This window comes from Doryrhamphus excisus, chromosome 6 (assembly GCF_030265055.1).
Source record: "Doryrhamphus excisus isolate RoL2022-K1 chromosome 6, RoL_Dexc_1.0, whole genome shotgun sequence".
Lineage (NCBI taxonomy): Eukaryota > Metazoa > Chordata > Actinopteri > Syngnathiformes > Syngnathidae > Doryrhamphus > Doryrhamphus excisus.
The window spans coordinates 7019801-7045737 of NC_080471.1; the positions used below are offsets into that span (position 1 = coordinate 7019801).

Genomic DNA, 25937 nt, shown 5'->3' on the forward strand with positions numbered 1-25937 from the left:
ATGCAACTCTAAGGGGAGGGGGGAGCAAGCAGTTGCACAAGCTGTACTTGTTGTCTATGTGTGTGTGTGTATGTGAGAATAATTACTTTTTGTGCATGTGTTATTTTGGCACATTTTGCATGATGAACAGAAACATATTCAAGGTTGTGCTGGCATTCCCAGGCACCTGCAAGATTAGTGGTGCTGGGAGTAGCTGGTCAGTGTCATGGAATGTTCCTGTTTCAAAACACTCAAGACTATTGACTATTGTCTAAGCAAATGGATATAAGGGTGATAACTTAAAAATAAAATAAATCTCTTAAAACAAAGAGGTGTCATTGGAAATATTCCATATATTTTCCATATATTCCACAATAGTACATATGTATAATTTAGTTTTACAAGTGTTGGGCCAAAGGACTAATGAAGCTCTGAAACCTTGTGAAAGGTGGGCCCTGAGTTGGTAAAGTTTGGGAACCCCTAGCTGAGCTATATCATTCCCCACAGCTCCCTCGTCATGCCACAAGTATATTATGTGTCGAAGTATCACTGTCACATGAATAATACTGGATCTGACAGTGTCACACGGGTTTTCAACGCATGACACAGCCAGCCTCCCTCCAGAGAGCATAATACAGTCGGACCTTCACATATTGCCGAAAAACTGATTTTGTGGTGCTGACATCTTAATTTTTTCTAAGACTAATTTGCTCACCATGAGTACAAATTTTTTAACGTTTTTTTCTCATACACAACTGGAGCTAGCTTTTGCACTGGGATGTTCAAAGTGCATCAGGGGGCCATTTGTGGCCTGTTTTTTTATTATTTTATTATTTTTTTTAATTATTTTATTTATTATTTTTTAATTATTTATTTATTATTATTTTTATTATTTTATTGGACCGCAGCACATTTGAAAAATTAATTTAATACGAAAACTGAAAAAAACCCATCAGTAGGCTTACAGGAATACTGTGACAAAGAAAGTGTTAAGAGGAAAAATGTAATCAAATAAGAACTATGAAAATAATGCAATATTATGAGGAAAAAATAACATTTTAGTAGCATGAGGCTGAAATATTAAAGGGGACCTATTGTGCTTTTCCCACTTTTCTGATCTATAAATATAGCTAGAATGTAGTGTTGCCAAAGGTTCAGATAATGAGGCTTCAGCATTTGGAGCCCTGAAAGAAGTTTGGAATGGCTCAAAACGGTTTCAAAAGGTGTCGTAAAATTGCCCTTTTGTGATGTCAGATGCGCTGATTTCTTTAAACTCTCTGCCCTGCCCCAAGCGCTGCTCTTCTGTTTACGTTGCTAGCAATAGCTCCTACGGGAAAGCCACATTTGTTTACAATTCCTAAAGATGCCACCATCAGACCCAAGTGGTTGGAGTTCCTGATTCCCTACCAGCAAAAGACATTTATTTTAAATCACAAAACGTTCTTGTTAGCAGCTTGCTAAGACATGGAAACAGGAAGTGGAAGCACCGGGGCTCTCCTCTGAAGCAAGGCCAGGAGGCGGGGCACAACCCAACCTTGGATAAGCTGAAGAAGATGGAAAGATGGATGGCTGAATGGATGGGATTATAGATTTACATGCAGAAAAAATTCTTGATGTATAAAAATCATGCTCTTGTTGTCTTTGCCTCATGTCTTCAGTGAAGGTAAAAGTAACCATACATTTGCATTTATCCTTTTCATTCATCACACGTGGATTTTGTGGAAGTGTTTTCTGTGTGTAAAACTATAAAAATGTGTTTTCTTTTAACATTTTTGGCTTTCTGGAATGGATTAATTGAGTTATTATTATTATTATTTCTTATTGGGAAAAAATTGATTCAGATTACAATAGGTTTCAGTTGGAGTTGGACCGTCTGGAACGAATTCAGGACGCTAGCCAAGGTTTCACTGTGTCATTGTAAAAAAAATATATAGGAAAGTAGTACATTTTTGAAATTGAATATTTGTTTTCGCTGTAGTTGTTCCTCTCATCAAAAGCATAGAAAAGATTATGGTAATGGTAATGGTAATGGTTTTATTTCATTTGAACATGCATCAGATTCCAATTGAGTGCATCCCATAATCAGTTCCCAGTTCCACATGTCCAAAAGGAGTAGGAAGAAGCAAAGCTTATTAAATCCTACCCCTCCATCTGGTACTTTTACAATCACTAACTGTTACATTTGTTCACTTCCTGCTTTCCATAATACAGTTTAAGGTTTTTTTTTTATAATGTACCTGGTACCGAAGTACTCGGTGATATGAGCATCCAATGCCATAATGGGTACCATAGTGCATGTCAATATAGTGATATATATAGCACATCATGACTGGTTCAAGACTCTTCATCCTTGTATTTAGCAAACATCAACTGCTTGTATTGTTTCTTGAATTGGCTCATCGTTGTGCATTGTTTGATTTCCTTACTCAATCCATTCCATAGTTTGATTCCACATACTGAAATGCTATGGCTAGCATAACGTAGTCCTAGCATAGAAGTGTTTCAAATGTACTTCTTCCCTGAGATCATATTTCTCCTCTCTTGTAGAGAAGTATTGGATGACATTTTTAGCTAATTGCTTATTTTTAGCCTTATGCATTATTTTAGCTGTTTGAAGATGAACTATATCAGCAAGTTGAAGTATTTGTGATTTTAGAAATAAGGAGTTAGTATGTTCTCTGTAGGCGGCATTATGAATTATCCTTACTGACCTTTTTTGATTAGGGATTAAAAGGTGATTCATTTGGTAGAAGATACTGTTCACTGCAAAGGGCATTTCATAAAAAATACATAAACACATTTACAATACATTTTGCAATACATAAACACAAAAAATAGTGTCAGTTTGGACAATTTAAATTGTATTAAAAGAATAAACAATTACCAAACACATGAATGAGGTGCTATTACCGTAATTATGCATGGGGCAACAAAAAATGTTTACATTCAGTTTCAATGGCCGGAGGGCTCCAAATTAGCCAAACTAGCAAGAATTAGCAAACAACCCCACTTCAGGTCACCACCCCATTTTATTTAGGTCTGGGCTCTGGCCAGTATGGATGTAATCCACCCCACTTCTGTGCCGTCTCACCCCTCAGTGATCATGTCAGCATCCTGTGTCGGATCTGCCGTCTCCTCCCGTGTCCTCATGGGCAAGCCTGAGCTCCCTTCCTCCTTTGGCGCCTCCCTCTTCACCTCCTTTCCCTTCCCGTCTTTCCTGCAGGCCGTCCTGGACAACAGCAGCTGAAGAGTCCACTTGCATTTCTTGCGGAAGGATGGGTCACATGCAGCATAGAGGAGGGGGTTTAGGCAGGAGTTGAGGTAGGCGACGCAGGTGACGTACGGCTGCGCCGCCAGGAGTATCTGGTCTACGGTGCAGGAGTACGGGAGCAATCCCAACTCCAGCAGCATGGATAAGGTCTTGTTGACATGCAGAGGCAGCCAACAGAGGAAGAAGGCCATCACCAGGGTCACGATCACCCTGAGGAGTCTGCGTTGGCGCCGGCGGTCGGGTCGAGGACCCTGTCCAAAATGTCTGCTGAGGAGGCGGGCCAGGGAGCAGTAGCACACCAGCAGAACCACGAGAGGGAGCAGGAAGCCGACAAGCGTGGACTTGAGGCTGAGTGCCGCCGCCCACCACATCTCTGCTGCCTCCCTTTCCTCCTCGTCCAGGTCTGAGCCAGTCAGCATGGAGTAGTCCATCTGGCACAAGTATGCCACAGAATCCGACTCCTCCACCAGGAAATCCTCCTCCACTTCCTGGACGGACCGCAAAAGCAAACCAGGAAGTGCCAGAACCCCCGCCAGCACCCACGTCCCTCCCAGCACCCACATTGTACGACTGGGGCAGCCCCACTGAGCGGGTGGGGTGCCAGAGTGCCGGCGTCCAGTCAGCACCCAGTAGCGCTCCACACTGAGCATGCTCAAACTGAACACGCTGGCGTACATGTTGAGGGCGGTGAGGAAGCTGCTGAGCTGGCAGAGGACTTGCCCGAATGGCCAGTGGTAGCCCAGCCCCGTGTAGGCCGCCCACAGGGGCAGGGTCACCAGGAAGCAGAGGTCCGCTAACGCTAAGCTAGCTATGAGGGAGTCTGTTAGTGACCGGGACGGGCGTGGAATGAAGGAGGCGTTGGAGGAGAATCTGCATCTTCTTCCGCACTTCTCCTTTTTCTTCTTCTGTAGAACACTGGAAGCTGGTACGACACTGCCCTGCTGCTGGCAACACAACCTCCCAGCGTTCTTCTCAGTGGACCTCCTCCCCTCGGCTCGGTCCAGGTAGGCCCAGAGCACCAGGCCATTGCCGAGGCAGCCTACCACAAAGGCCATCAGGTAGATGGACGGGATGATGGACAAGGAGGGGGACCAGTCGGCGTAGTCACATTGGAAGAGGAGAGCAGCAGGAGATGATGAAGGCGAGGTCAGGAAGTCTGAGTCTGACATGTTGACCTTTATTTAAAACTTTTCCATCCAAATCATGGGAACAGCTCGGCAGCTACAATGTGATGGAAATCCCAAAATCTGAAGAGCACTGATTTGTTTTTGTCCTCTTTGGCTTTTATATGCTGATCTAGAAGAGTAAAGAAAGGCCCGGTGTTAAAACAATTTTAAATATCACCACCAAAAAATCAATTTTATAAACAATAATTATAGTTTTACATACAGAAAACAAAGCAAAATAATCAAAAAGGTGAGGACTTTTCATTCATTCATTCATTTTCTACCGCTTATCCTCACAAGGATCACAGGGGGTGCTGGAGCCTATCCCAGCTGTCTTCGGGCGAGAGGCGGGGTCCACCCTGGACTGGTGGCCAGCCAATCACAGGGCACATATAGACAAACAACCATTCACACTCACATTCATACCTATGGACAATTTGGGGTGGCCAATTAACCTAACATGTTTTTGGAATGTGGGAGGAAACCGGAGTACCCGGAGAAAACCCACGCATGCACGGGGAGAACATGCAAACTCCACACAGAGATGGCCGAGGGTGGAATTGAACCCTGGTCTCCTAGCTGTGAGGTCTGTGCGCTAACCACTCGACACCGTGCCGCTTACTTTTCATGTTTTTCCAAAATATATTAATTAGTAAATGATGCTTTTTTGCAGTTGAATGCAGTGTATTATTATTCAAAAAATGTGCACATTTCAGCAAATTTTAGATGTTTTTTACCTAAATGGCGCATTTTCAAGTGTTGTGATGATATGTAGTATTATACACTGCATGATCAATGGGTGATGCTAGATGTCCGAACAAAGCCTGCGACTAAACTAAAACTTGCAAACTCTGAAATGTTTATATTCGGTGAATAAGCAGTATATGAACAGTGTGTTAGCCAAGTTATGGTAATATGACGTTTTTTGAAATACAGTAAACCTCGGATATATCGGACTCGGATATATCGGAAATTCGCTCACAACGGACAGATAAAAAAGAACCGATTTTTCTGTAATGCATTTCCAATAAAAATTCATTGCATATATCGGATTTTTTATAACGGATTTCGCCTATTTCGGACAAAATCTCCAGTCCCGTTCCAATGCATTTCCATTAAATTTCCCTCGCATATATCGGATGGCCGCATTGTGGCGCTCCGATTTGCCGAATCGTGACAGGCCGCTATACGACGTCATTTGCAGCGTTTGCAGCGTTGCCTGCGCGTCCAGGTACATTGGAAACATAGTCAAGGAAGTGCCTTTTTATAACGGATAAAATCAGATTTACGCATAAACCGGATATAAATCCGATATATGCGTAAAACGGACATTTTCCGGTATACGCATATAACGTATTTCGCTTATATCGGACAAAACCAGTGGGAACAATTGAATCCGATATATCCGAGGTTTACTGTATTAGCAAGTGGCTGTGTGGAGACGTGCTCTCATTTTGGTTATTGATTTTCCCTCAGTTCCCTGTGTTGATGTTGTCACAACCACTGATTTTAATAATTGAAATGTGCAAACTTAAATTGAAATTGTCTTGTTTGTTACGATACCATGCATATTATTATAAATATAACAACATTTCTAACTTTTTTTTAAATCCAGATCCGAGATTGGCTCGGTTCATAAATTCCTATGGGCCCTCTTAGTGTGGAATCACTTCAAAAAGCATTACTGAGTGATTCCTACATGAGATCATCAAAATGTTAGAATGTCAGCGTGCACTTTGAATTTTGCAATAAATAACAATTTCAAAGCACAATATGGATGTGATGTAAGCGTTGAACCACCAAAGCATGCATATTTGCCAAAGTCACATACCTGTACCTGCAGTCAGTGTATCAGCGTTAATTAAAATGAATCACAGTCCACTGTCGGGAGCGTCAGTCTTGTTAAATCCACATGATGAGGAAAGTGTCTTTGTGGTTATATATAAGGTACCCCCCCCCCCCCTGCCCTCCCCCATAACCTCCATCCTTTCACTTGTTCTCACAGCAGACCACACCAGTTGACTGTTACGAGACCTGCAAACACACAAACCCCAAACTCACACATACCTCCTAGGAGACACAATGCCCCCCCCCTCATTCCCCTCCCCTCTTCTGCTTGCAGACACACACAGATGCAAAAGGCTATACTTAAATTATATGAGTCCTAGTGAATGTACGTATACACACATGTTTGGAGAAACACTTTTATTTGTCTCTCTACAAAACACACAAGATGACACAAGCGCCAAACACACACACACACACACACACACACACACACTCACACACACTCAGACCTTGCATACTCGTGACTCTGAGTTTGTAGCACAGAAGCTGACTTTTTATTAAAGATGAGCCGCAAACAAGAGCACAAATGTCAGGAGGTTGAAAAAAGAAGTTAAAAATGCCAAAAATAAAGCAAATTAATGCAATAAAAACAAGGTGATGTGTGCATTTTTGTTTTTTTGAATTCTGACTTTTATTAAACATTATTAAAAGAACATAGTAAAAATGTTCAAACGTGCACAGCATTTTATTTTATTCTGCTTATTTTTCTTTTTCTTATTTTTTTGGCATTTAATTCAACTTTTATTTAACCAGGATTAAAATGGCACAAAATGTATTATTATTAACCATATATAAATAGCTGTACATTTGTTATTTTTGGGTAACATTTTTATGTAATTTTCCAAATAAAACTGAGTACAAAAAAAGTAATTTAACTTCTATTCAGCCATAGTTTTTAAAAAGAAAATACTGAATTGCAATGAAAACAATGTACACTGCTTTAAAAACATTTTTGAGAGTTTTAAAATGACAATGAAAATGTACATTTAAAAAACGTTTTTATGTTGCTGTGAGCTAATTTTGCCTGATACTACTAGACTCCTGTGTAGGTCAGCATGGGGTCACAGTCTGATGCTCCAGTAAACAGGAAGTACATGTTACCATGTGGGGGGGGGGGGGGGGGGGAGGGGTTCGCTGCCATCAAGCCGTTGTTATGGGAACGAATGTTTTCAGATACATTCCAGCCTTTTCACTTGCTAGTGAATGTACACACAAACACACATGATGGGTAGAAGGAAACTAGAAAAATCGCTGCTGAAAGCATTCACACATATTATTATTGTTATTGTAGTCGGCCATTTTCATCTAGTCATTCCTCTTTTTTTCCCATTTACTCCTCCATTTCGTAACCAATTCAAACAAATCCAACATCAAAATGTTCCGCTCACATTTTTATATCTAGAAATAAGCATCAAGTTGTATTCAGCAGTAGAGGGGATTGTACACGTTGAAGACGTGTGTCGCTCCACACACGTTTGTTTCTGTATGTTTACATACGGGAACCTGCCTATTGTGTTCTGCGTCCTGATTGGCTGTCACCATTGTCAATCAATCTTCTTCCCGTCGTCGCTAACAAACTATCTTACTGAGTTAGCTGAGCTAGCTAGCCACCTATAAACAACAAAAGAAGTTTGCATATATTGAAAGTGGCTCCACAAAGGTAGGTTTCAAAGTCAGAATTTAAAAAAGGGAACAAGTTAAAGACAGCAAATTACCATTTTGCAGTAATTATGCAAGTTACAAACCCCCCCACCGAGTACTCTTGTATGAACCATGTGAGTCCATGAGCAGCAACCCTCAGGTAAACATTTCCTCACTTTCAACAACTTGGAGATGGAATTTAATTTATTAAGTAAGACTTAAACAATGCAGAATATAAACTTGTCAATGGTTTTCATTTCTCTAAACGAGAACCCAATATTTACCTTCAGCTGAATGTTACTTTATGAAATAAAAGAAAAACAAATAAAAGAAAAACTCAATAACTACAAAGCAGGTTAAAAAACTAAAGTTATCAATTCAATCGCTGATAAATTGGTTAAAAGAAAGCACGTCACAGGCTCTCATATAAACTGTAGTTGTCCACAACAGGAAGTATCCGTTCATGCTCTGCAGCAGTCAATTCGTGCGAACCTGCTGATTTCCTGTTTTGATTGCAATCATTACTCTGTAACAACTGGATCTCATTACATTGAGCGTAAAAAGAAGCTCTGTCGTCAGTTCAGCCAGGTGGTGTTGAGCTGCGTCTGCTTCTTGATGCTCGTGTCCAACTTGAGCACCTCTCGGATGGCCATGGTGGCGTACGTCGAGGGCGGCAGAGAGAACTCCAGGCGCAGGGCTCGGTACTTCCCCTCTGTTTGACGGGCGAAAAGAGGATGAGGCAAAGAGCTGTGAGGTGTGTTGGAGGGAAAACATGTTGCGTTTATAGTCACCTTTGTTGAAGACTGGAGCTGGTTTGTTCTCCATTTTCTCAAAGTCGGTGTGCACCAGAGAGATCTTTGGGTCGTCATACTGGATCACCTCCCTAAGACATAAACGTACCACATGACACAAGCACTGTCACCCCTACAGGAAGTGAAAAGTAAAGAAGCTGTGGAGTTGGACAGCGCCTTTACGCCATGACAGCCTTTTAGAAGATTTCACATGTGATGTGAAGGTGCACCCACCAATTGACGTCGCTGGGCCTGATGAGGACACGTCTGTAGGCTCCTGCCAGCGAGTAGTCCTTCACTTTATGCCGCATGTTGTCGATGTCCAGCCCATCTGAGCTCAGCAGTTCTCTGTAGCCTTTGCCCACTGAAGCACACATGAAGAAATTACCGTTTTATCCCCCATTTTACCACAGTGACTTTTTTATAATGTTCTAAAAGGTAATATCTCCTGAGAACCTGCATAGGAGCACTAAAGATGGCAAAAATCTATCACCCCCCTTACTTGTTTGCTATACTTTTAAGGGAAGAGGTGCTCAAATGGCTGCCAGGTTATTGTAAGAAAAAAATAAAATAAAAATCAGGGTTCGCTACACATCTTAAAATGAAACTGATTTCCTCATCATAGTGGTGTTTTGACCATTGTGCTACACGCAACATATATGTTGTGAATCCTCTGGGATGTCCCTCCCTGCGACCCACGACCCCGTCCTGGGAACCACTGCATTGTGCCACCACAGAATTGTTGTAAAATGCCATAATGCTATAATGTGGCATTCGTACCATGATGCGATGGGTAGATGACGTCGTACCCAGGCAGTGGCATCACAATATCATGGATGGATTGGCTCTTGGCCTCTTCCTCTGACAGGATGTGTGCTTTAGCTTTAGGAAACAAGGACATTAGTGTGGATTTGAATCCATTTGTCCCAAAGGGATGGACACTAACTTCCTTGAAGCACCAGGTCGCCTTCCACAGCTTTGAGTCCAAAGGCCTCGATCCTGCGGCTCACCATGGTGTTCCACACCACACTCTGGTAGCTGTGGATGTACATCAGCCGGTTATTCCGCGGGATCTGCACAAACAGATGAGGAAGCGTGATCGAAAGCGGTTAGCAGAATACCAACCCCATTGAGTATTGGGTCTGGCCATGGTCTAAACCTGCTCCATATGAAAACTGCTTTTAGATGCCATTTTTTGTGAATGGGTGCTACGGAAAACAAGAAAGGCACGGCTGTAGACAACCACAACATTCCCGCACAAACACCTATCGGATTTTCTCAAGTATGCCAATATGAAGGACACCAACCAGTCCAAATGCAGTGACGATGTTCTTTTTGCCAAATTTCGAGAGACCTCGTAGTAGCTGACCCTCCACGCAGCGCTTGTTGGGCAGCTTCTTCAGGGCTGCCTCCGGGTCCTGAGTCTTGGCCCACTCCTCCCTGCAGCGGACCAGGAATTCTTTCTCCGCTGTGTACGACACAAAATGCCAGCGGAGCTACACAAAGTCCACTACGGGCAGACGGGTGGGCTTTGTACCTCCGGGTCGAGGCTTCAAAATCAAATCCACCACTTGGTTCCAGTCGTTTTTCAGGATGGCCCTGTCAGGACCAAAGAGCAACTGTTAGCATGTAGCATAAGCAGCGTTTGTGTATCCCTGCAACAGCGTTACCTTCCAACTTGTTGCGTAGGCACCGCCGTGGTGCCAAAGCGTTGCATGCCGTAGTAGTTGATGAAGCCTGTCTGCTTGAGGGACGTCACGGCCTGATGGACCTGGGTGTCGGTTCCTGAGATGTTCCTGATGCATGAGAGTGGGATGCATTTCAAATTAAACCGAATTGGTGAAGCGTTTGATTGTTTAACAAACACGCATACCTGATTACCACAGTGAAGTGGTTCCCCTGCAGCTCCCCCAGCTTCAGAGGGTGGTTCTTGTAGCTGAAATTGCCCAGTTTGAGGTTCATGAGGCACTTGTTGAGGTGGGCCAGCCTCTCCGCTGTAATCCTGTGGAGACGGAGAAGGTTTTTCCTGAATGAATCCAACAAGATGCTTCTCATAAAAACACAGCCAAACACACTGACTTGAGCACAGCGATCTCCTGCACGGTGATGGCCCTCTTGTCCTTGGTGCCCATGTAGGAGAACATGTTGGGTCTGAGCCTGGGAAAACATGATGATGATGATGATGATGATGTCAGGAGAGTGCAAGAGTGCAAATTTGTTCTTATGGTAATAAAAATCTGAAAAAATGCAGAGCCTTGTTGTGTATATGGTGGTGGTCTATAAAGTTCCACGACAGTCTCTTTAGTACGTGATTTACTGGTGTACGCAATCCATGGCTCTTGTTCACTGTTGAAAATGGCGATTAATCATGATTAATGACCTTAAATACAGTGATTAACTTGATTAAAATATTTAATCATTTGACCAGCCAATGGAAAAAAGGCATTTTTTCCTTAAATATAAAAACCTATAGTTCACTGTTGAAAATGGCGATTAATCATGATTGATGAACTTAACTACAGTGATTAACTTGATTAAAATATTTAATCATTTGACCAGCCAATGGAAAAAAGGCATTTTTTCCTTAAATATAAATACTGAAAATAAATATTAAATAAAATATTAATTATTAATGTGAGTGTGAATGGTTGTTTGTCTATATGTGCCCTGTGATTGACTGGCCACCAGTCCAGGGTGTACCCCGCCTCTCGCCCAAAGTCAGCTGGGATAGGCTCCAGCATCCCCCCTCGTGAGGAAAAAGCGGTAGAAAATGAATAAATTAATGAATATTAATTATAAAACATAGATGTAATGTATGTATGTATGTGTGTGTGTGTGCAGATGCAAGCAAATGTCTACCTGAGGAACTTTGACAGCACATTGATGGCGTCCATTGTGTCCCTGTTCTCCTTGTAGAGCACAAAGTGGCAGAAACTTCCCCGGTTTCTGGGCCAGAAGTGTTTCCTTGGGGCTTAAATAAAGACAGAAAATAAAACAAACGAACAAAAAAAATCCAGCTTCCAGTCAATACTTGTGTGACATTGTTTTATTACCTTTACTGACAGTGACACACCCTTATGAGTATTTAATATGTGAAACTGTTACTATAACAGCTTCTTTCAACTTACCTGCAGATGTTTTCACCTCTATCTCCAGTAGAGCAGTATAGAGGACAGGATAAAAGAGCGTTACTAAGAAATGAGGCGTATAAGTGAGGGGATGAGCTGCATGCGTGAGTCCACTATTGAACTTTGAATGAATTTCAGGAAGCTTTGGAAGGCACGATGCTTCAGTCTAAATGTTACTCTCATGAGCAGAATCATGCAAGTGTTTTTCAGTCATGCCGAGGGACATACTGGGTTTTTTTAGGTCTGCGGAAAGACGCCAAGTAAACATGCAGCAACTTACAGCCCAGTTGAGCCTTCGACATGCAAGATCAGCTCGGCGAGCAACATATTCAATATGTGCACGTTATGTTTTTTTCCGTAACGGTGGTTTAACATGTTAATGGAGATGGTTTGACCCCAGAACAGATTATTTTAATGAAATTCAAACTACACTTCCAGATAGGATCGTATCCAACCTTAGAGGTTCCACTTGATGGTTCTGGTCTTAACTGACCTGCCAGAGCTTTTTTCCCAGCAGCATGGTAGGCCACTATGAACTTGCGACCGTCTTTCTCCTCCGTTTTTGTCTCCAGGCCGGGAAACTGAGTTTTGATGGCTTTGTGCACCTGTGTCCGCTTATCCTTTGAATCGTCCCCCTGTGTTGGTACAAAGACCACATATGACACACAGCCCAAATATGCAAAGATCCAGATAGCCCACCTCGATGGAGACGGAGCTCTCCTTGTTCTTGAAGAGCTGAAGATCCCCGAGCTGCTTTTTCTGTTCCTCGGTGAGGATGTTGCACTCATTCAGCTGCTTTTCTTCTGCTGCTGCTTCCTCCTGATGGGACAGAGGCATGGATAGGAACACATAGGCCCAGTCACTGCTCTGCAACAACAGTATTTACAATTGTCCATCTCAGGGCTAGTCATCTGATGGACATCACACTGGCCCATGAATTCAGTTCAACATTTTGACATTTTTGCAGCAGATTCCTCTTCATATAGAGGATCTTTGACTAACAGTAGAACCTGATAAATAGCTGAGGTCCCACGTGCTTACCACTTTACCTGAAGCTCTTTAGGAATAGTGAGGTCATCTAAATGAATGATCTTCCCTTCTTTGCTGATTTCATTCACCACAAAATCAGAGTACCTGACAAAACAAAACCAAATAATCAGTCAGTCTGAAAAAGTAAAACATGGATCGTTTGTGGCGGACAAACCTCTCCTTCAGGATTCCCGAGAAACCTTCGTGGTCGCTGACATAATTGCAGATACCCACATCCACCTCTGTGAGGCCATGCTTCATCATGTCAGCAAACGTCTCTCCCTCCTCCTCGCCGTCGTCGTCGTTCGGCTCGCCCCCTGGCTCGTCCTCTTCATCTTGCTGCTGAGGAGGAAGAGGAGCGCCATTCTCGTTTTCGTCTTCAACTTTTGCTCTTTTAGGTAGAATGACTTCTTCCTCATCCTCTGGACAGCCTCTCTTTTCCCCAGGCTGGACTAGAACTGGTGAAGACTTTGGCTCGTCCATTGTAAGAAGACTATGGGGCAAAAGGGGGCAATTCTGTTAAGATTGTTAAGATATTGCACTTCAACTTCACATGTATGAATCGTTAGTCTTGAACATGCATGCATTTAATATACTGAATATAATTCTGCCAGTTGGTGACCCCGCTTTTGATATCGTAGCTCCACAGATTAGCCGACACCGTAAAGCATGACACTGGTTTAGCAATCAAAACAACTTTGGCTAATCTTATTTATAGATTTTATAATATACAATCTTGGCTACAGATTTTCTCTTTGTGCTGTTGTCCAATTACTTACGCTGCGCCATCTTGTTTGCAAAATGCTTATCAAAAGAGGCATAATCGCTTCTTGTATGAAGCGTGGGTGCACATTTAAGGGAGCTGGGTTGTTTAGCTTTAGTTTTCATTGACCCATATGTTGCGGCACAATATTGTGTTAGCAAAGGTGCTAATTCGCAGTGTCATCAAACAGATCACAATGTTTGATGTGGCAAACATTGGACGTTAGAGGCGAAATAACTGAATACAAATTCTACACAAACATCGGGTTACGCCTACCTGTTTGTTAAAACAGTCACAAGAACCACATTGAAGGCCACTCGTCTTTACACGTGTGTGTATGTATGCGCTTGCGTGTTTATGTCACTACTTCCGGGTCCTGCTCATACGCCCTCCCACTTTGCACGCCATTGGCCAGAGATCTTACAAGACGGGCGATCAAAGCGCTCGTAATCAACTTTAAACTAATCTATAACGCAAGCATCGGCTTCTATGACAAAACAATCAATCAACAGCGTTGACTAATCGGTGTGAAACAAACCAGATTACCCGTTTTAATGGGATCTTCAACATTACGAAGCTCTATTGGAGTTTAAAACAATTGTATGCGCATTGTGGGTGAGTCATGATACTTTGCGACAGAAGAAAGTCGCTTACGGCGTCCGTGAGGTTGTGTCATTTAGCCTTTTTGGAAGATATTTTGCAGAGTTTGCAGTGTTCAGGTTCGTTCGGTTAAGATCAAGAAACTGATAATGTTATTATGAATTAGTATGGTATTCGTCAGGAGGGACAACCGGAATATAAAGGGCGCAAGCCAAAAATTAGTGTGGCGACCCCGTAATCAGGGGGAAAGGCCGAAAGAAACAAAGAAAAGGACGACAGAACCCATGAGTATACCGCATGAATTAATATACATATTAGCATTTTGTCTGCGTATTGGCACCGGCGCCGTGGCTTAGTTGGTTAAAGCGCCTGTCTAGTAAACAGGAGATCCTGGGTTCGAATCCCAGCGGTGCCTTTTCTTTTACTTTAGCATAAAGCTGCTATTGAGCTTATGTGTTGGTAAATAAAGAACTGCTGCCGTTTTACTGGCGTAATGTACTATATAATATAAAGTCAGTCATATATATTATTTTATTGTTTATCCTGTTTCAGTTTGCCAGGATAAAAGTGGAAGAAGAGCCTGAGACGTTGCATGCAATTTCGCCTTTGGTCGACAGGGGGAGTGCTCACCAGCCAAAGCAGGTTGTGGATGCTCGTGGAAAGTGTGTGTGTGTGCGTGTGTGTGAGTAAAGTGTGTGTCGGCTGTCGCTAAGCGAGAAAAGGAGGACGACAACATGATATCGACAAAAGGTGCGTATATATCGTATATATGTCTCCGCTTTATTTCGCGTCTGCACCGAACCGGAAGTGCAGCGGTGCCGGCTGGCCAGCCTTCCCTCTTCATGCCTTCTAACGTGTGTCTATTCTCTCTCACCCGATTCCCCTTCTGCCTTTGGCTGCACACCTCCCCTGCTTCCCGTGCAACCTCGCGTTTACCCGATGTCAACTCACTTGGACCCGGCAGTGATAGCCATGCATGCCAGGAAGAGGAGGCCGAAGGGGAAGAAGGAAAAGCCGGGTCATCATCGCAGGTAAGTCGGGCTTGTGTGTGGAGAGGGGGAGCCTTGGTGGGTTTTGTTTGCATGTGTGTATGTACATTATGCAGTCGCGATTCCTCGGTGCACAATGGGCCAACATGCAATGGATGCTGGGTGGGAGGGGGGGGTGCTTACGGGTGCGTGCATATGTGTGGAAGTGGGCAGAACATTTGCAGCTCTCTTTAAAGCACTTCATGCCAGAGTCTCCAAGGGCCATTGTTTTTTTGCAAGATTAATCATATTTGCAAATGTGTCAGCCATTGTTTCCGTAGCTTTAAATGTCACAATCGATTCTCGCTGTTGTGTGTTTGTGTGTGTGTGTGTGGTCTAGGGGAAAAATACGACTGTCTGCAGTGGTTGTGTAAAGTGCATGCGAATTGGGAGTGCAAGAGCGAGTGAGTGGGGGCTCTTTCTTTTATGGCGAGATGTGATTGGCGAGACGTCACACACTGGCACCCACAGGAAGCATTCATCAGTGTGGTCAGCCCCGCTAGTTGTGTCGGTATGTGCTGGAACACCCCCGTCCTCCACCTCCAACACCTGTTTGTTAGAAATATACAGCACGGGATGATTTACGGTTCGATTCCCCGTTTGACATCTCTGTGTGGAGTTTGCATGTTCTCTCCGCGTGTGCGTGGGTTGGAAAGCAGCGTATTCAGGAGCCGAATTAAGATTAAGATATGCCTTTATTCGTCCCTCAGTGGGGAAATTTGTATTGCACAGCAGCAAGAGTACAGAGTCAGTTAAGCAGTACAAAATACACAATATAGAAAAATAAACAATATAAACAACCCAAGTATTAACAAAATCAACAGTTTTTTCCCGGAGTTATATACAATACAGTATGTAGATAATATGAAACGAGATGAGATATATGACCAGTCTATACACTGAGATCTTGTGAGAGAGTTAATATGAGTTAATATGAATTGCATGTTAAGTACTATATATTTGTACATGTTGGTAGAAAATGAAACCTCTCGCGACCCCCCTGGCAATTCCACGCGCCCCACTGGGGGGGGGGGGGGACCTCATTATGTTCCCATTGTGTTCCCATTATTTAGGTTAATAGTCTAGAATTCCATGCCGAATAATACCCCCCCAAAACGACATATTTGTTCCTTGGGACCAAAAATGTCCCAATGAAAAAAAATGTGCCAAAAAAAAAAAAAATCAAATTTTTTTCAGGCAATGACCGTTCCATCACAGTATTAAAATAATATGAGATTTTGAGAATAAAGTAAAATATTACACCAAAGTTGTAATACTACAAGAAAAAACATGTTACCGGCATTGCCTTAGACAGCATTGAAAAGACATATGACCTTTGACCTTGGGCAAGTGGAGGGGTCAGGAAAAGGAAGTAGGATGTGAGAAGGCTGAAATATGCTCAATTTTTTTGGGGAAAAAAACATAACTTTTTAGCATAACTTTACAAAATATTAATGTGGCCCTCGCTGGAAAAAAATGTGGACACCCCTGAGATCGTCAAACAGACTTAAACCAACAAACTTTGTATTTTTTGAATATCCTATTTAGTTCACTTATACCTACCTAATCCCTGCTGTCTTCACTGTCTTTAGACCGCTCCCTAAAATAACGTCCCACCATGCGTGTTGCTGTGTGTGTGTCTGTTGTGCCTGTTGCCGTAGAAACACCGTCTCTAGCAGGCCAGTGGTCATAATAACACAGCGAGCCTTCTTTCAGTCTCCAGTCTGAGTCGCTACTTGGGACAAATGAGGAGCGATTGCGCTCATAAATTTTGATGATCGGCTCTCTTTTGTAAGAACGCCTGTCCCAGGGGGGTAAGTTGACTGCACCCTTCAGAAATACTTTCAAAACAATGTTATGATCTACAGTAGTCGTTTTTAGTATTCCTACATTGCTCAGTTTAGCGCTATTGGCATGCTAACTTTGCTATAGCTTGGGGAACCTCACTCCATCCCCTTTAAGTGTGTATTTTTGGTGCACATGGTACAACACAACAAATATCCCCCCATTTCTGACTTCCAGTTAGTCCTCTGCTGGTCGCTGCCAACCCGTGAAACTCATTCAGAATTTCAGAACAAATCCAAAACTGTGTCTTATGTAAACAAGCAGACTCTTAACCCACAAAATTGCTGCATCAGAGTGATAACTGAAGAGCCAACACGGAAGTGCCTTTTACACAGAACCCAGAGTGACATCAATGACATATAAAATAGGTGTAGCAACAGTTGCAGCAGATATTACACTCTTGATATTACTTCTGAAGCCTGAAGATTACTGGGTAGACCTGGTCTCCCCATTCCATGTAGGTCCTAGGTCCTTAGCTCTGAAGCCTGAAAATTTGGCAAGCCTGAAAATTGGCAACACAGCCATCCCTGTCATGTCTCTGATCTAGTTCTGAAGCCTGAAAATTTTGGGGTGGATTTTGTCCGCCCATTCCATATCTGTGCTTTTCACACAGACGAGGCACAGGAAAAAGACAATATTGCGATATTGGCAACACAGCCATCCCGCGTCCTCCATTATGACTATGAAATTTGTGTTGGTGGACTTTTCGTCCCCATTTCGTGACGGGGCTTTTCACACAGATGGGAAATTGACATAATTCCGGGGGTGGTTGGACTTAGTCTTCCCATTCCATGTTGGTGCCTTTCACTCAGACGATACAGAAAAAAGGCTCACGATTCCCATGGCTAAAAGGCACTATCATAAATCTATCATCCTGCCTCCATTATGGCTTTGCTACTATCAGTGTGGCTTTTGGCGCCGCATTCCGTGTTGGAGTTTTTGCTGTCTTCCGGAAATTGTCTACTAAGTCTCCCCCAATAACAATTAGTTCCACTGTTGTGTCAAACAGTACATTTCTGAGAGAAATCTTGTATCACCTTGTTTCATTGATCAGACCGCCTTGATTTAAAAATTCCCTTCTATCCATTCCAATTAACCATGAATGCAGGCTCAGGAACAACAAAGTCAATATTCCCTCCACCCCCCCAAACACACACACAGCATCAAACTTGCAATGTCGGCTCCTAAGTGTGTGTGTGTGTCCTTCACAACCCATCAGTTTGTTTTTAAGCAAGGCTGCTTTTATTGTGAAAAGGACAGTCTGTCCCAACTAGCACTGCATCTGCTGCCCAATGTTTCTATTATAGTTATTTTATAGTAGTTTTTACCATTACAGCATATTTACTCATTACAATATTATGTAAAAAGTACAGTATGAGGGGGGAAAAGTGGGAAGATTTTGCCTTTTGCAGTAGTCCTTTGTGATTGCAGTTCTCCTAGTGACCATTAGGGGTCAGCAATGAGCCGTGTAAGCTCTTATGTCACTCAGTAGATGGATGTCCTGGAAGTAAAGGTTTAAATGACAAAGTTGGACCTACTAGAATGTCACCTTGTAGTCTCACAATGCAAACTAGAGAGGGAGGGGGGTGAGCTCCACCAAGTGGATTAAATGTATCCTGCAGATTTAACTCACTGTGAACAATATTTTGGTGACCCAGATTATGCTTGCATTTTATAGAGGTCTATATTTGATATGACAAGGCTAGCTGAGGTATAAAACACAGTAAAATGATTCTTCTGTATGTTCTATTTGTACCATATCCCTAATGTTATTGAACAAAAACACCACTGATAGCGCTTGTCGTGTGTCATCATAGTACAATCAGGTGATCCAAAGACGGCTGCCTACCTACTGCATAAAAATGGCTACTCAGGCAGGTCGTCGATATGTCAATTGATCCGAATTACCGAACACGCGTAATTGCGCCCAGCGTTTTGTGCGCGTGTGCATTTTTCCACTTGAGGGTGGTGTTTACAGCTGCTGACACGAGCACATCCGCTGTTTTTAAAAAAGGAGCATCCTCCCTTTCAGTGTAGTATCTTTGATTCATTGCTGCTTTGTTCATCCAGGATGATGTGTATGCATCCTCCTCTCTCTTCCCTTACAGCCAGCCTCCATCCACCAGGCAATATGGAGAAATAGGCCGCTTAAAGATAGCTCGCGGCAGCCTCAATACTTGCTCCGAAAATATATCTGCTCATGAGAGTCATCATCTTCCCCCACTCCAATTCTGCCTTCCCTCCCTCACTTCTCCCCCTTCTTTCTTAGTCTGCTTTGGCTCCATCGCCATTTAGAGAGCATCCTTTGAATTTGCACGTTGATAGCCTTGCTGATAGACTGCCTTTAAATGTGTGTGTGTGTGTTTGATGGAGTGTATGTATTCTGGGCTTCTTAAGTTGGCATTTCTCCTCCTGAATAATCTGCCCTCATCACTTGGGCAGTGTCCCCAAACGGCACCCCCCCCCCCACCCCTCTGCGACCTGACCTAGCCTGACCCAAGAAATGCTTACAAAGATGCTCCTCGCATGTACACAGGAGGGAATTCAAAAAGCAGCGTGACAACCGACAGCCACCAAATGATCTGGTTAGGCCTTTAAAGTGGAAATATTACATCCTATTATTTCTTCCACTGCCATCCACTATTAAGGGAGTCATTGGTTAACTAATAGCAGTTTGGAGAACACAATTATTATGACAAAGTTTTTTTCCCTTTTATATCAGCTGGTTCCACACAATTTAATGTGTTTATTATTATAGTACGGTCTTCAAATATATTTATATCTTTTAATGTTAGTCTTGAGGCATTTGAGTAGGTAGAACTTTTTGTACTATCATGTAATATTAAATCATGTATATTTTGGGAAATATTTTTACAAATAATTACTGTATATGTCATCAAAATAACATATATATAAAAAACAATATTATGTTTTATTACTACCTCAATGCACTGTAATAAAATGGAGGTAATTCGCAGACTTTATTATAGGTAAAGTCTGCCTCCTCATTATGCAACGGTTTGCTCACTCAGCCCAGCAAGCTTTTGGAGTGAGAGTTGAACCAAAAAAGACCCTGAAATTCAAACCAACTGTGTAACCATGACAATGGAAAAGCAAAGCACCAAATAACCAGCGCCAAAAAGCTCCAAACCAGTTAGAGTGGAAAAGGGGCAAAAATGGCATCCTTTTGTGTGGGAAAGCAAACCACAAACATATAGTAGTTGCACAGGAACTAATGACTAAGCACATACATTTAGAGTAGTTACTGAGGAACGAGTCGTGGTTCGGGTTAGGTAAATTTGTTTCTCATTAACTACTGTCATTTTGTGTACCTTTATTGTAAAGTGTTTTTTTTTTGCAATTTGCTGCCGTTTTGTGATTGTAGTATAAAATAGTGATGACCTTGTTTTTCAAGCATGTGGTTAACTGTTAAGTGGGTGATAAATGAATTAATTGCTGGCCCACTTTGACGTGACGTGTCACATGTTTTTGTTAGTGCAGTATCCCTCATTCATCGCATTTAATCGGTTGAAGCCCCGACCGTGATACGTGAATTTCTGCAAAATAGGGTTCTTTATTTATAAATGTAATATTTTCCCCTGGATTTGCTGTCAGGTTGATAGACTCTGAAATGATATGGTATTCTCTTTTAAGCCGTAAAATTCAGAGGTCTTGCGCCCTTGTCTTGGTATGGTCCATGTATTTGTAACGTTGTGTATCTCTACAGCTCTGATATAAACAAACGCTTTTGTCCTAAAATGGCCCGCAACCCACATAGAATTGCTGATCATGTGCAAATATTGGCAGATTTCATCTTGGGCGTTTGATCCAAGATGGCAGTGCAAGGAAACCGGATGTTATTTTGGAATGTTATTTTGGTCTCCGTGCAGCGTCCACTTGGCCCAAATTTTCCGCACTGTGCACCTATGAAATTTAGTTTGTGTATCATGGCGTAGACGCCCTACACTGCCTCTATCATCTGGGAAAATATTAGCTAACAGAGGGGACATGACGCATCCTCTGCCTTGATCCCACGCGTCTTTTTCCGTATGGCACGTTAGTGCAGACGTTAACCGAGGTACCACGCATTAGTATCACCTTTTTTATTCATTTTTATTTTAGATTTCGTGCTTAATTTTATTTTTCGAGTATGCCATGGGGCAATAAAAACAACAAGCTGTGAGCCGCAAATGGCCCTGGCCCGCACTTTGTACACCCTTTGATGTACTTTCCAGCTGTATCCTTAGAATACCTCTTGCAGCCTCCCCACTGTGCAATTCCCCATGCACACTCACGCAGCTACATATAGAGAAATCTATGCATCCGTGCACCCACACGCTAATATTGAGGTCAGACCGAGGGATCGAGACAGACCCCCCCCCCCCCACCCCCCACACACACTCCATCATGGTGCGCCCTCTGGCGACTGATCACTCATGTAGAAGCAGAGCCATCTGCTCGGAGGAACTGCACTTATTGGAGCGGTTTCCAAAAAAAGGCAGGGATGGAAATGAGGTTTGGAGAAGAAGCTACGGAGGGAGGGGGAGGGAGGGGGAGTGAGGCAGATCTGTGTAGCGTTGCCCTGAGATACAGGATGTCGTAATAAGGCAATTGGGAAGTGAGAGAGGTGGGGGAGGGACTAGGAAAGGAAGGGAGGGTAGGGGAGAGCGAGTGCGCCAGAAGGAAAAATGCATTTATTTCCCTGTTGCTGTCACAAGGCGACACCCCTCTGCACGCGCACGCAGTGGAATGTTCCGCCAGGCTCTGGGCTCTGTTGTTGTGCAGAGCTGCAGAAGGCCTGAGAGAGGCAGCCACACACACTCGGACAGCCGAGCACGGCTACGCAGACACACACAAACACACACTTGGACCTGGACGGACCTTTTTGTCTCCTTTCCATCGCCTCAGGTGGCCCGGCCTTGGAGGACGGGGAAGGGAGGGCAGGAGGACTGGAGTGACCGAGGCAAGGTGAAGGAGGCGAAGGAAGGAAGGAAAGGAAGGGAGGAAGGTGGCAAAGGGCGCCTCTGACATTAAAAGTCTCGCCATCAGCTGGTTTTTGTCCTCCATCCTACTTGGAGAAAGAGGACAGAGCCACGCAGGAGAAGGAGGAGGAAGAAGAGGAGGAGGAGGAGGAGGGGGGAGACAGTAACCCTCTCCTCTCCTTTCACTCAGACACATCAGCAACATCCAAACACCGGGAGAGGATAAAAAAGGCGCCTCCTCTGTTCGATTTCGGTCCCTCGGCCAGCGAGCGGCTCACAGGTTCCGCTCATGTCAGTGAACTCGGAGAAATCCTCGTCCCCGGAAAGGTAACCTCCTCCTCCTCCTCCTCCTGCTTCCTTGTGTGTTGCCAGCATGTCCTCCTTTCAGAGCGCCTCATGTTCGCTATATGCACCTTGCATGCTCCGGGCCGCCTTCTTCTCGTCTTCACGGATGGCCTGCTTGGGTTCTGCCATTGTCTGGGTCACAGCCAGAATCCAAAACAATGCAGTGGATGAGTGTTGCATGCTGCTGCTGAAATGGAGCATCCTTACACAACCGCTTTGCCTCACACACACACACACACACACCATCCATTTTCTATATCCTACTTATCCACTTCAGGGTCATGGAGGGCTGGTGACGATCCCAAATCACCTGTCAGTCACACAACCGTCACGTAGACGTATTCAGACCTGGTCTTCAGTGAACACAACCTTCACGTTTGGACAATTGTGCGTCTTAAAACAGCCGTCCATTTATCTTGGGTTCATTTTGTTAGCACTGACGACAACTTTGAGGCTTCAGGCTATGAGTGGATCATTGACCTTTTGATGTTTACAAGAACGTTAGCAGCTTTTAAGTAAAAGCTGTGTTTACCAAGCTATTTCTAGCTCACAACACTGTATTTGCTTCTTCCTTGGGAACAAAATTTACCTCAAGCACATAGCGGACACTGCTAATCGGAAACAGGCGATAATTGGAGAGAGAAATGTGAAAAGTCATAGCAACTTGTGGAGATGAAGAACATGTAGCTGTCTTTGACAACACAGTATATTGCATAGCACAGCCACCATATAGAACCAATGTTGCCCTAGCCGTAAAGAGAGTCAGGGTTAATGCTGGTGATGAGTTTACACCAAAAGTACATGCAAAGGTTAGATAAGTTGTTTATTGATTCACTCATCTGTACAAACCACTGTATGAGTTGCTGGCACTAACATACATACATACACCTTAGAGAAATGTAAGTATTGTATAGTTCAGTGATTTTCAACCACTGTGCCGCGGCACACTAGTGTACCTTGAGAAACCGTCAGGTGTACCATGAGGAATTATCCAATATCACTTTTTATAATTAACATTTATTAATCATCATTTGCAAATATTATGTCAATAGCCATTATGTCAATAGTATACATGGACCCAAATATTCCAATTCACTTTGGTTTATTTGTTCAAACGGAAAGAATTGAACAGGGATGGAATATTCCTTTAACCAATCCGATTGAGGTATCTTGTACCCGCTCAAACGGAAAGTTGTCAGGGTGTCTTCTTCTTCTTCGTGGTGTTTTTCTTCTTCTGTTGTTTATTGGCGGTTGGCAAGCAGCTTTCGTGTGCATTAGCGCCATCTGTGAAACAGAATCTAAACCCTTCTATACGCCATTCACAAGTCCACTTTTATTAAAAGAGAAAATATATATCTATATAAAACATGTCCTGAGTTTAATTATAAAATATTAGCAAGATTGAATTTGATCTTTTCCTGTTTAAATTGATCCCGGGTGCGTTCTTTCAGCGCATGCTCAGATATGACGTAACACGCAGATCCAGACGTTCTTCACTTTTAAAAATGGAGGCCAGCAATCGGCACTGGACTAAGCAAAGTTTGTTTTTGATGCAAACTAAATTTCAAGACTGGACAGACAAAAAACTGGCAATACGGAGTTATTCCAACAAGTGAAAGAAAAACTCGGGGAAGCCGGTATCACCTGATGTTGATGTTTACGTTTTACTGGGCATGCCCTATTGACTATTCTGGTTGATTTTCACAGTGCATGTAGACAAGAGATTGGAATATTCCTTTCCATGGATACCATTGATTCCCGAAAGGTCATTGGGAAAGAGAAAAAGTGGTGATGTAAAAACGTGGCTACTGTGGAGTGTCTGTGGTGTAAAGACTGGCAGAGCAATGTAATATTGGTCCGTGTGGCAACACCTACCTTGTTCCTCCGATATTTTGTAACATTTTTGGTTAGTGGTGTGCCACAAGATTTTTCCAATGTAAAAAACGTGCCATGGCTCAAAAAAGGTTGAAAAACACTGCCTTAGAGAAATGTAAGTATTGTATAGTTAACAGCCATCACCAAATGGCAAATCCCAATATCAGCTACTATTGCAGTTTTTTGTTAAAGAGACACTTATTAAGTTGTTATTTATATATATTATTTTCCGAGCTAATGTCCTGGGTTCGAACCACTAGTGAGCATCATTGGTATTCGTCAGGAACGGCATCTGGAATATAAAGTGCTCAAGAATAAATTAGTACACGGATCGGAAAATCCGCTGCCCCGACTCCGGAATCAGGAAAAAGCCGAAAGAAACAAACCAAAATGTTTTCAGAGAAACCGGTGCAGGTTTCCATCCATTCATTTCCTGATGCCCACACAGGGAATCGAACCTGGGTCTCCTAGCTGTGTGGCCTGCACGCTAACCACTTTACATCGTGCAGCCGGTGCAAGTTTATTTAACTTGAGCATTGTTTGTACAGTCAAACCTTATATTATGGATGTGAAATGTGGTCCCATTTTCTTTTAAATGCTATTTGAGTGCCACGATATTATAATATATATATAATATAAAACAAGATATAATATTATATTGAAACAACAGGCTGGTGTGCAGGCTTTCATTCCATTTGATATTCATATAAGCTAGTCTGTTTGATGCAATTTGCTGTGAAAAAAAAATGGCTTCAACAGACCCCTAGTGTAGTCCATGCAATCCTCCATCCACTGCCACACATGGTCAGTCTCAACGGCGCAGGAGCTTACGCAGCAAGATTGTCACTGTGCGTCAACGTTAGCAGCGCCCCTCAGCACCGCGTATTCGCTGGACAATGAGGCTAGTTTGCATGTGTGGCGTGAAGCACAACTAGCTGCAGTCACAAGGCATTGTCAGCCGCACGCCAACAAAGCGGGTAATTGAACATTCTCAGCTGCTGGACTTCATAACAAAGACAGTAATGACGGAACATCTCACCAACGCACGCGCTAGCTTCATTCCCAAGATCAATGCCCTTGTTTTTTTAAGTTGAAGCCATTTGCAGCACACTCATTGTTTTCAAATCAAACTTTTGTACTTCCCAAGTACATCACATGTTTACATCATCAAACCTGAGTAGGAAGAAGCAGAGCTTATTTAATCGCCCCTTTTTTCCATAGCTCACTTCCTGAGCGTAATATGTACCAACAGTGACTCCTGAAGGCGTCGAACCTTGCAGTCGGAGTATTTACTCCACTCAGATGCAAGTGGAACACTGCCACACTCTTCCTTCTTGAAGCGTGCTAGCGATGAAAGATCTCGACTTGACGAGCGCCCCGGGCGGACGAGCAGACAGGATGACTCAGGTAGCCTCCGATGGCGTGCCAAGTACAATCAGGCGGATATGCCGCCACAATCCAGCCAACCGCACGCCAGGCCCCTTCATATGCAGATATTCATGTTATCAATATAGGTAGATTGATTTACACTTTATTGCATAATCTCAAGAGCAGTGGTTCCCAAACTGGGGTACGCCAATTGCCACAGGGGGTACGTGAATAAAAATACGCCTAACCCTCAAAATCACTAGTGCGCCTGAACGCCT

General features: G+C 43.2%; 3 protein-coding genes and 1 non-coding gene across 13 annotated transcripts in view; 2 read left to right on the forward strand and 2 right to left on the reverse strand.

Annotated features, from left to right (window-relative positions):
• Positions 1–2324: 2324 nt before the first annotated feature.
• On the reverse strand, positions 2325–4419 carry aplnr2 (apelin receptor 2). The gene has a single exon (XM_058075784.1). It carries the CDS (start codon positions 4417–4419, stop codon positions 3067–3069), a length of 1353 nt encoding a protein of 450 aa, XP_057931767.1. The 3' UTR covers positions 2325–3066.
• Positions 4420–8087: 3668 nt separating this feature from the next.
• On the reverse strand, positions 8088–14007 carry pus7 (pseudouridine synthase 7). 2 transcript variants are annotated; one of them, XM_058076551.1, is made up of 17 exons: positions 13893–14007; positions 13029–13346; positions 12874–12958; positions 12524–12643; positions 12318–12459; positions 11825–11842; positions 11556–11667; positions 10776–10853; positions 10570–10698; positions 10367–10492; positions 10234–10295; positions 10004–10164; positions 9643–9769; positions 9477–9578; positions 8931–9060; positions 8697–8788; positions 8088–8617 (listed from the first exon to the last, which is right to left on the reverse strand). In XM_058076551.1, exons 2-17 carry the CDS (start codon positions 13334–13336, stop codon positions 8481–8483), a joined length of 1929 nt encoding a protein of 642 aa, XP_057932534.1. In that variant the 5' UTR covers positions 13337–13346; positions 13893–14007; the 3' UTR covers positions 8088–8480. The 2 variants fall into 2 exon arrangements, with proteins under 2 accessions (XP_057932534.1, XP_057932535.1); XM_058076552.1 differs by lacking the exon at positions 11825–11842.
• A 68-nt stretch (positions 14008–14075) lies between these two features.
• The window catches only part of srpk2 (SRSF protein kinase 2), a 51080-nt gene continuing 39218 nt past the window's right edge, over positions 14076–25937 (forward strand). For 4 of the 9 annotated variants that reach the window (XR_009130108.1, XM_058074957.1, XM_058074956.1 and 1 more), the window contains exon 1: positions 15084–15247. Coding sequence is in view for 7 of the 9 variants with exons in the window: in XM_058074957.1 (XP_057930940.1) it covers positions 15156–15247 (92 nt within the window). In the remaining 2 variants the exon portion in view is untranslated. Of the gene's footprint in view, positions 14232–14768; positions 14967–15082; positions 15248–16916; positions 17059–21782; positions 22399–25937 lie in introns of those variants that run through there. The other 5 variants (XM_058074959.1, XM_058074964.1, XM_058074958.1 and 2 more) reach the window with 4 other exon arrangements.
• trnat-agu (transfer RNA threonine (anticodon AGU)) lies at positions 14558–14631 on the forward strand. Its single transcript has one exon. It is a non-coding gene; the product is annotated as a tRNA-Thr (tRNA).

Excerpts from the sequence above, each read along its gene's own strand:
- aplnr2 (XM_058075784.1), bottom strand. The coding sequence starts at position 4,419 with ATGTCAGACTCAGACTTCCTGACCTCGCCTTCATCATCTCCTGCTGCT.
- pus7 (XM_058076551.1), bottom strand. The coding sequence starts at position 13,336 with ATGGACGAGCCAAAGTCTTCACCAGTTCTAGTCCAGCCTGGGGAAAAG. Across the intron at positions 12,959-13,028 it reads TCGGGAATCCTGAAGGAGAG|GTACTCTGATTTTGTGGTGA; the intron begins GTTTGTCCGCCA and ends TTGTTTTGTCAG. Across the intron at positions 9,770-10,003 it reads TCGTCACTGCATTTGGACTG|ATCCCGCGGAATAACCGGCT; the intron begins GTTGGTGTCCTT and ends CTGTTTGTGCAG.